Here is an 11,241-nt window from a genome sequence, read left to right on the forward strand (position 1 = left end):
TGGGTTTACTGATTTCTGACAGACAATAATTTGAGTCTTGAAAGTATGGATTAAAGTGACTGCTGATTGGACGACCATGTGTTTCACCCAGAATATCATCAGTTCCTAAAGCATCAATTTTGCTTCTAGTCGATCTGCCAGAGTAATCAATCTTTTTCTCTATTTTTCTCCTACACATAAACAAAACTTATGTACAGTATATAACAATGAAGTAAAAGTACATAGCATAAAGAAGATGTCCTGGGGCCGTATTCACCATTCACACTTAGGCTAAAGGAAAAAAATTACCCTTAAAATAAAAAAAATCTCCTATCTAAGTGAATACAATTTAAGGGAAATATTTATTGAATCTCACTTAAGTGTAATTGGTAAATACGGCCACAGTGTCTTAATATTCTATATATACACTGTGTTTTGTATGTATTTTTCTAGGGTAATCTGTATCCCCATAGGTGGTTTATTTCATTATTAAGGCCTTGAAATTGCAGTGTAGACAAGGCCAAATAATAGCACCTCTGCCCCCAACATTTTGAGGAAGAAAGGGGTTAAAGTGGGTTTAAATTAGCACTGCTGGCATATATTTCCTGTATTGCAGGAGAATAATGTATTCATTGTTAGATGTATGCCAAATTATTAAACAAGCAATAATAACATACAGCTAGGAGTACCAGAAATAGTAAGATTGAAAACAAAACAGGAAGCCCTACAAGAATACCTGTATTAAACAGACATTAATATGATTAAAATGATCAAATTGAAAAATCAATTCTGTTTAAAGAGCAAGACTACATACAATTTGTTTTAATTTAAAATAAATTTATTCTGAATGATCCTATTGCGCTATCAGTATAGTAGGAAATCATACATATGCGTAGGTATCTTAAAAAAATAATAAATTACAAAAATAGAAAAACTATTGCAGTCAAAGAATGCTGAATTGCAGATATTATTTTTTAATATAAAACAAACAATTCATCAACATCAAAATGGTAACATTTAAAACATAATAATGTTAATGATAACAATAATAATGATAATAATTGATTGGTACTACACTTTTGACACACTTCAACTTAATATGAAAGTGCATCCATAACATACACAACTAGAAAGTCACTCCCGAGAGTGTAAAATTCTCCTACATAAGATTTCTCCGGTAAAAAAAATATATATATATATTTGTGTGTGTCTTAATGCTGTTTGTGATGTAGGCTAAATTCACTACAAGCATTTGTATGCGAGTTTGGTGTAATCAAGCCTTTCAATTAACAATAGCTTCAGTTGACTAACAATAGAAAAGCAACACGAAAATCAAAAGAGTGAATTTGAAAAGAAATAACTTTTTTAAACTACTCGCATCAAAACATGTGCACATTAAATCAAATTATGTTTTAAAATTACAAATCACAAATTATAACTCTTGCCTCTTGTACAAAAATGAAGTTTTTTGGACAAGTAGTTCTCGAGAAAATGCAATTTCAGTTTACTTGTTACGTTAAGACTGCTGGCCGGCTTTTGAAAAATTCTGCCCTATCTTTTAACACTAGCAGGTCTGAAAAGTATACTTAAAAAGTGGTCCAGAATTGGGACCATGGTCCCAAATGGTCCCAATGTCCTTGACCACATATCTATCTGTATATTTATTTTGGTAAAGATCTTGTAATTACTTTTTGAGTAATCCTGCTAACAAACAAACAAACAAACACACGTTACCGATTCTCCTTGGTGGAGGTAAACAAGTAAACACAATTAAAGTATCAAAAAATACAATTTCTACTATTATACAGAAGGAATGTCTTGTTCCCGGTGAAACCATGGTTCAAATGTAGTCACACCACATTTACAGTTATTTCCCATTTTCCAGTTAAATATTTTCATTTTATTCATTCAACATTACTTTGTGTATATAGTTAGATTTCTGCTGAGTGAAACCGGACTAAATCTAAAAATAAAAGGTGCAAAAGAACAGCCAATATTCCAAACCAACATCGGCACCCCTCAAGGAGATAGCTTAAGCCCGGTCTTATTCACTGTTTACCTTGAGTCTGCGCTACGAGGAATCAGAACAATTATCCAAACAGAAATACCTCAAGAGATATCATATGCTGATGATGTAGATTTTTTGAGTCTAAACAGCAAGCATAATGTAAACGAATTAGAACGCCATTTATCAACTTTCAACTTAAATGTAAATAAAGAAAAAACAGAACACACTATCGTAAGACGAGAAAAAGAGGACATACAAGAACAATGGAGAAACACGAAAAAAGTAGGATCGCTCCTTGGGGACAGACAAGACATAATTAGAAGAAAACAACTAGCGCGTGTAGCAATGACCAAACTAAACTCGATGTGGCTTTGAAAAGATAAAATCAAATTAAAAATACGTATCAAGCTGTACAACTCACTAGTTAAAAGTATATTACTCTACAACTCTGAAACATGGGGACTCACAAAAGAAGAAGCACATAAACTCGACACATTTCACAGACAGCAACTTCGCAAAATCATAGGTATCAGGTTCCCAGACAGGATATCGAACATAAATTTATACAGAAGGACAGGAACAAAACCGATTTCATTAGAAATAGTCGACGCAAGATGGAGACTATTGGGTCACATACTTAGACAAGACCCATGTACAACAGCCAACACAGCAATAAGCTATTATTTCAGCAACACTACCAATATAAAATGGAAGGCCGAGGAAGACCGAGAACCACCCTACCAATAACTCTCAGCAACGACCTACTCACCCTTTATAAGCATAATACAGACATTAAGTATCCCGGACAATTGAAAACCAAGAAAGACATGAAACAACTTAAAGAACTAGCCAATGAAAGATCAGACTGGAAGAAACTAGTAAAAGAGATTTACGGAGCAGCCCAAGCGGAAATGTCGGCAGACTTTTCAGCGGAAAGGCAGTAATAATATAATATAATATATTATAAATTCATACCTGTATGAATACATGATGGCAGAGAATCTGACCAATCACCATTTGACTGACAGGTGACACTCGCTGATCCAATCAAAAGTTTTGTACTATCGCACACAAACCATACTTCTTCACCGGGGCTATATTCATCTTTTGAATGTTCCAACGTCATCAGGTTATCATTCATTTTAGGAGGTTTACAGATGGAAGAGGATTGAATAGTTGTTGGCAGTGCTAATGAAAACAAAATAGTACATAGTCAATTTAATTGGTTTGTACAGGAAGGTAGGTCTGATGTGATGTGATGAGGGCATGTGGCACAGTGTGTTGGACATTTTGGACTACTGATCGTGATATACTGGTTTGAATCCAACGTTCCATTGCTTATATCCTTAGGCAAGACACTTTAATCAAGTTTGCTTTTCTCCACCCAGGTGTACAAATGGGTACCTGGTATGTCAAGACACAACTTTGCTTTAATTACTAGCTGCATTAAGGGACTATGTTTCCATCTGTGTTTGATTAAAAAATGACTGAGGTAATAATATGGTACAGCGCTTAGAGGTTTCACAATATTAGGGGCTTTATAAATCCAGGATATTATTATTATTAATGAGTTTAAACATACAGAAAGTAAATTATTTATTTTATTTAAAGAAAGTTTATTAAGAAATGGTATTAGAATGCAGGCCCGTATCCAGGGGGGGTGCGTTGGGTGCAGACGCACCCCCCCCCCCCCCAAGTCCCAAAAGGTCCACTATTTCCTCGGTTGGTATTTTTTCTTGTCTTGTTTAACTAAAGACAATATCATTATATATATACAAAATTTACATTATCAATGGTATACAAACAAAAATATGCTAATATAAAATGAAAAAATACCGGTAATTAAATTACGGAATCTGAACTGACTACAAACTCGATGTAAAACATGCACAGTCGATCATGTGACGACAAGCAATAGCTTAGCGCTTCATGTACGCGGTACGCGGTAAAGTGTTTGCTGGAGAAATACAACTTAACGTCAGGGAACACGTGTACTTTTTGTCGGGGAACATAATATAGGCCTACAGTAAAAAGCGTTCGCGTTCACTTCGTAGCTAGCTTCAGCGCCTAGAAAACCGCGACGTTTCATTGACCGTGAGAGTACGTCAGAGTGATAATTATGCACTTTATATGCATTCATTATTGCCAGCGATCTAACTTACTACTAAACAATAGCTAGGTACGCACTTGTCTGGCGGTATCCCTTTGTACGAATCGTTCAACGTTGGGTCGAGACGCGTGATATCAAGTTTCATCCAGGGACCAAAATGTGTAATGTGTTATTTTCCAGGCGAAGTTTACCGACGGTTACGTCGTGTACTGCGTCGACGTACGCTACACTACAGCAAAAACGAATTATGTTAATTGTTCGTTTGTTCACCAATTTTTTAATTTACAAGTAACCTTCTGTACCGTGGGGCACCTAAAATAAATTTTTCATCCATTACTAAACAAAAAAACATGCCATTTTCGCTTAGCCAACATTATAGCTATAGTTATTACATTTTCAATATCCTGTATGTCATGAATTTCTCACCACTCGGAAGTCCAGATGGTACGCATGCATACACCTGGGAGGAATAAACTTTTTTCACCGACTGAAAAAGGTCTACGCTTGCGTTTTTTAAGCCTCTAGGCCTGATGTTTCCAAAGTATAAAATGCAATTTTTTGAAGACCTGCAGCTCTAGTTTTAAACATTTGCTTAGCTCAGCCCCAACAATAAAGCTGGTCATATTTCGAAGAACAAGAAGTACATTTTCCGGGACCTAACATCTCTATTTTTCAAACATTTCTTAGCTCAGTCACAACCCATGATAGGGACTTATATATTTTTTTTCATGTTTTGAAGTATAATAAGTCCAATTTCCGGGACCTCCAACTCTATTTTTCAAAATTTTCTTTGAACTTTTATTTTTTAAATTGAAAAATATGGATTGAAACAGTCATCGCGCATCGTTTTTTTGCACGCAGTATTTTATTTGTGCATTATAAAAAATGGAAAAAATGGCTACCCTAAATCTGATTAAAAAGGCCTCAAATGACGCTAGAACGCGTTGCTTCCGGGGGCTTCGCCGCCCACCGGGGGCCCTTGGCGGCCCCTGGCCCTCAGCCTAGTGATGCTCGCTTCGCTCGCATAGCCCCCTCGTCGGGGAATGTAGCCCCCGCGTCGGGAAGATCCTGGCGCCACCCCTGCTGAGTTGGCCTCATCATGAAAGCGTTAAGTTCTGGTGTCCATCGTTCAACTAGCCCAAGCCACAACAGAGAGTCTTACATCAGTCTTTAGAACGTCAAATAACGCAAATTTTTTCAGGGCCTTCGGCCTCTGGACCCTGGCCGGGGGCCCTTGGCGGCCCCCTGGCCCCCAGCCATTGTTGCTCGCTTCGCTCGCACCCCCCCATTATAAATGCTGCATACGGGCCTGGAATGGAAATTTAAACAACCTTGAAGTAGCTTTGGCTCAGGAAGCTACAGGAAGTTAATTGATCACATGATAGTTTTTACATAAAGTAATAATATTAATAGTCTTTCAAAAATGGAAATCATCAAAACGTTTGTTCATATCATTTTTTGAATGGGACCCCAGCGTTACCCCTGGATCTTCCCCAGTTTGCCCTAATTACGTGTTGAACCCAAGAATCATGTGAACATTTTTTTATATTCCCAAATGTATTAGCATAATTACGTCAATTAAATAGTATCAGCTTGCTATAAAAATGCAATTTAATATAGATCAATGGCTTCATCTTTGACATGCCTTCGAGTGAACTTCTATCCTCGTAAATCAAGAATACATCAACTTTACCTATTTCACAGAGTCTTCCTTGAGAACCTGTTGAGCAACTGCATCGGAAGTGGTTAATGCGGTCATTGCAAACACTCCATTTAAACAAGGAGAACTGTTGCATTCATCAATATTTGAAAATAAATTGGAATGGTAAAGCTATTTTTATATTAAATACTTCCATTTTGCTCATTTCTTTAACACCTCAAGAAGGAAAACCAATTTCAAGTAATGACATTGTTAGTTAAATAAGTAAAGTATAATTATCATGCATTTGAAAAATTAATGACAGAACATCGAACTACAGAAAGAGTCATGGAAAAGATTATAGCATACTCAATGTCTACACAAGATGAACAAAATGGTTAAAATGTAAAGGTATTATTGTCATCCTTAAGCTTAAATGGAAACTGAGGAAATTTGTATTAGGCGCCCTCCACGGACACACGACAGCCACCAGTGGCCGCCTACCAGATCAGCACACCAGGAGATGATCTCTCTACTTTTTCAAATAGTGTACAAGCAGATAATGCCAGTTTTTAACATTTTATTTTATACTCATCTAACAGCGAGCACAAGCTCAACTATTACAGGATTGATAAACTATTTGATAGTTTATCATGCTTATAAACTAAAGTATTATTTGAGGCTTAAGGAGTCGAGTTGAAAGAAGTCATGAGTTACAACCCTGGCACTAGGTCAAAATTGAATCATGGACCTTGGGATTGGAAGTCAAGCACGTTAACCACCAAGCTACAGCTCCACAGTTTTGCTTGAACGTACCTTTTTTTTTTTGCGACTGAAAATATAGTTGTATTTTTACTTTTTTTGGTCTTACCTATATCACATAATTTTCCTTGAAATCCATTTCTACACTCGCATACAAACATTTCAATATAGTCAACACATGTTGCTGTGTTTTGACATGGTGAACTTGCACACTCATCCATTTCTGTTAAATATAACATACTGTAAATATATATATAAATTACATTTTCAACAAATCTAAAGAAAAAATACTGAAAAGGATGGAATCAGTGGCTAGATACAATAAAATAGAAAAATAAAGAAAAGCAGTTGCTACCAAGCATTTTCAAGAGTTCATGCGTAATTTATTAATTTAAATTGAGTTGAATTAAATTTTGTTATCAATTCATGTTAGCTTAGGCCTGATACTGTTAAATGTTGATTATAACAAAATGACCTTCCTACTCTAGAATACAGAAGATTGAGATCCGCACTGATTCAAGTATTCAAAATGTTCTACGGTTTTACTAAATGTAACAATGAGGATTTTTTTACCGTAACCACTGAATCTAGAACCAAAGGACACTTTTTGAAAATTATTAAACCTTGTACTCACTTAATTAAGGATCCGGCAGAAATTTTTTACAAACTTTATTATCAACAAATGGAACAACTTGCCTCAGGATGTAATAGAAGCTGCAAATGTTAATCAATTTAAAAACCGACTAGAAAAGAAACACCACCCACTAAAGTTTTCTTCATATGATAGACCATGTAATAGAATATACCAGAGGGACACACAAGCATTGCTTTAGATGTCCAAGATCAAGGTAAATCAAGGTAAATAATAATAATAATAATAATGATAATCATACTGTACATATGTACTACTATACATACCATAAATGTGTAATCCACCAGCTCGATCAAAAACAGCCGAACCAACTTGTTCAACTTGATTCGTACCATCAAAACGATTAATCCGTTTAAGATTCTCACTTCGCCAGTCGGTCCAGTATAAATATTGGCCGTGTACCGCTACATCAAACGGGTGACCGACTACTGAACCATAAACCAATGTTTGACGAAAATTACCAAACAAATCTGACGATTCGATTTTTTGAAGTGATGCATCGCACCAATATAATTTATTTTCTTAAAGAAAAAAAACATCATAGATCATTATAGGAACTGAATTCACAATCAAATTGTTTATAATAAATATTCAATATGTTCTAGACCATCACTGGCTGCAACATGGATTTTTATTATTATTATTTTTATTATTATTCTGAATAAATGTATTATGTTATAATGTTTATATTAAATTATCTATTACAGAAACATACTTTTAGCATAACAATCTATTTATATATCAAAAAGGAACTGAGAAAACATTGTAAAAGAAATTGTTTTAGATATCAATTTAAGTTACATTTATTTTTATTTTAATACATTTGGTATAAAAATACATAGTGTAATGACTACTAAAGTTAAAAGCTGTAAAAACTTGAATGCAATTTAATTCAATAGTAATAACTGCTAATAACTCATTTGCCTTAGTGGCCATGCTTTCATCTTGACAACCTAGATGGCGCTCTTTTGAACATGGGCAACCATGTGAGTATATAAAGCTTTGGATATTACAATTAGGAAGGTAGACTTGCCTCAAGTCTGAATTTTTTTAATTTATTTGATTTTATTTCGATTTTTGTAGTATCCAAGCTCAAGTATATGTATGAAACGCCATAATATCTATCTTTTTACTAATATTAAGACAAAACTCCGTCTGGAACCTGGACAATTAGGAAGTAAAATAAAAATGTTGTATAGACCTACCACAGAAATGTTTGTTTTAGATTACCAATTAATTTAAAAACTCTATTTATACAACAGGCCTATGTATGTAGGCCTACAGTACAGTATGTACTGCAAAATGAAACACAAAACACAGAGTGTTTGATTTTTCGACAACAAAATCAAATATTTGGTTTATCCAATTTAAAGTAAATCATATATTATCTAACAATAGGTGTAAAATATACAAAGATAAGACTTTATAAAGCAAATAAATGAGTCTGATAAATATATTGTATATTTGAAGATAAGTTAAATTAATATTTTATAATAAATAAACAAACAAATAAATAAACCCTAAAGCATCATACCTTTAGGGTCAACAGCAATTCCATTAGGCCAAACCAAATCAGTCCCTACAATGACCAGACGATTTAAACCATCAAGATCAGATCGCTCTATCTTTGCATCACTACCCCAATCAGTCCAAAACAGAAGCCTAGTGTATAAGAATATAAACAAACATTAAAAATACATTTGAAACCTTCATAATGACAGCACCAATATTTCTAAAGTAAAATATGGATTGTTTATTGTATGGGTAAAATCAGTTCTTAAGCATAGAAAAAAATTACCATTTAGAGAAGAACACGCCCCTTCTCTATAAGAATTTAAAAATGACTTTAAAAATATACATTTTAAACCATAAATCAATCATAGAGCACTATATTTTATAAGAAAACGCCCCTTTGCCCCTGAATTTATCTCAGCATAGCCTGCGTTTCATTTATCTATTCACAAAGATAATTAGCTACAGATGTATGTTTACTTATCTAATGTTTGTACTTTGACTGCTAATAGTTAATACTAAAACAATTTTGGTCTTATTTTTCAGCCCAAATAATAATACTTTTAATAATTATAATATTGTTTAATAATAAACCAAAATACATACTTATGGTACTTATGATAACAACATACTTTTGGACGTAGATCAATTTGGACAAATATTCTTCCTAAAAACAGGAAACATTTAACAGGTTCACATTTGAGGCCAGTCCAACGCAGGGGCGGATTCAAGGTGGTGGATTCAGGCCCCCACCCCCTAAAGTTTACAAAGTATGCATAGGACATCAAATTAAGCTCAGCCCTTCATTTCACTATTTTTAGGACATGGGTCCACCCTATTTCAAAATCCTGGATCTAATAAAATTATTAATATCAATTTAAGATATTTTAAAAATCATACCCATGAAAGCTGTCTACAACAATAGCACGAGGCTTACTTAAGCCATCGTTTACAATAGTGCTGCGATCGGTTCCATTTAAATAAGCCACCTCGATACGATCATTGCCAGAATCCGTCCAAAACAGTCTTTGCAAAGTTGAATGAACGGCCAGTCCATCAGGAACTAAAAACAAAATGAATATATTTTATATTTACTAGAAAAGAATTCAAATATAAATTATCCATAAAATAAGATATATTGTATTGTGTTATATTTATTTATTTATGTATATTTTGGTTCTTCTTTTTGCTCATCTAGTTAATAGTACCAGTAAAAACTACCATAGTATCTTTTAAAAATGTTAGAATACGATGCTTTTTTAATTAATGAATTAAAAAAAACACCAATTCTACCCACAATTTAAAAGAACCACTCAAAAATCATTAAGTTTAGTCAGTAAAGGGGTTGAACCTGGGCATGAAATACCTGAGCCTCTTAAGTTACATAAGAATCCTCTAATATTTAAAATAAAAAACAAAAATAAATTACTTTTGCAATACTATGATAAAACAGGTATTTTTTAAAATTACATTTTACTCTCTGAGAAAACTATCTTATTTTTGTTAAGATAAAAAAAAAGATTGTTTGCATTTCTTAAAAGTTACATTTTGTTTGCCTATGCCCTTGTGCTTTTTTCTCATATTTCTAATTATATATATAATAAACAAATCAGGCAAAGAACATTAATTCTAAACCGCCCGGTGATATACTGAAATTTAATTAATTAATTTGAAACGATAAAGATGAGGAAATCTGTGAGAATCATGAGAAAAAGTCGCCCCAACCGAGACTCGAACTCGGACCGCCTGCTTGATATGCAGATGTCCTAATCATTAGACCACTGGGGCTTTCATGGTATTGTTCGAACTCGATTGGAAAGCGACTCTATAACATTCTCGGCGTGGTATGGCAGAAAAGCACTAGTCCTCAGTTGTTTTGTAACAGGGTGTCTACTTACAAGCTCTGTGCTTCTGGATTCCCCCTTTCCATTCTTTTGTTTTGTAATGATTATTTATGTATGTTTATGTTTATGTGAATTGAAATAAAGAAACAATTCAGTTCCTAAAGATGTCTAAAGTATCTTATTTTTTTCTTCTTACCTGTTTGTATTCATATCATGTTTAACTGCACTGTGTTCAGAAAGCAAACATTTATTGAACCTCCCAGAATTAATAAACTTAGATGTTTCATTTATTTAATGAATACTTATTATAATTCTTCTAGACAAGGTCACTGCAAATTAATTCTCAATATCGGTAATAATACAATAATATAATTAAAGGTGTCTCTAGCATTTAGCAAGTAGATTTATAAAAAGTCAAAAGACAAATCTGTCATGCCTGAGGCCAGAAGATATTATGTTGATAATTCCCTGCCAGAAAATGGTAATGTCATTGCAACTATTAGTCTGTTTAGTGTTTTACAGTATATCAAAATGTTTTTTATTTTATTGAAACAATATGGAATAACTAAAATGTATTTATTATGCGATACTGATACCATTGATACTGAAAATAAATTAATTTTATAAATAATAAAGAAATGTGTGAGAATGAGAACAAGGCTGCTGCCTCGAAGAAAATTCAAACTCAGAATCTATCTGGTGCTTGAATGCACCCATTCTACCATTAAACCACTA

At 33.7% G+C, this 11,241-nt stretch overlaps 1 protein-coding gene across 1 annotated transcript; it reads right to left on the bottom strand.

Annotated features, from left to right (window-relative positions):
- Nucleotides 1-220: 220 nt before the first annotated feature.
- On the bottom strand, nucleotides 221-10,592 carry LOC140051894 (low-density lipoprotein receptor-related protein 6-like). Its single transcript, XM_072097234.1, has 8 exons — nucleotides 10,561-10,592; nucleotides 10,029-10,057; nucleotides 9,563-9,725; nucleotides 8,685-8,812; nucleotides 7,417-7,671; nucleotides 6,608-6,721; nucleotides 2,963-3,175; nucleotides 221-715 (listed from the first exon to the last, which is right to left on the bottom strand). Exons 1-8 carry the CDS (start codon nucleotides 10,590-10,592, stop codon nucleotides 615-617), a joined length of 1,035 nt encoding a protein of 344 aa, XP_071953335.1. The 3' UTR covers nucleotides 221-614.
- Nucleotides 10,593-11,241: the final 649 nt, after the last annotated feature.

The sequence above is a fragment of the Antedon mediterranea genome, chromosome 6, assembly GCF_964355755.1.
Source record: "Antedon mediterranea chromosome 6, ecAntMedi1.1, whole genome shotgun sequence".
NCBI lineage: Eukaryota > Metazoa > Echinodermata > Crinoidea > Comatulida > Antedonidae > Antedon > Antedon mediterranea.

Excerpts from the sequence above, each read along its gene's own strand:
- LOC140051894 (XM_072097234.1), bottom strand. The coding sequence starts at position 10,592 with ATGGAAAGGGGGAATCCAGAAGCACAGAGCTT. Across the intron at positions 10,058-10,560 it reads AATCCAGAAGCACAGAGCTT|AGGATTCTTATGTAACTTAA; the intron begins GTAAGTAGACAC and ends TTTAAATATTAG. Across the intron at positions 9,726-10,028 it reads ATGTAACTTAAGAGGCTCAG|TTCCTGATGGACTGGCCGTT; the intron begins GTATTTCATGCC and ends TTTTGTTTTTAG.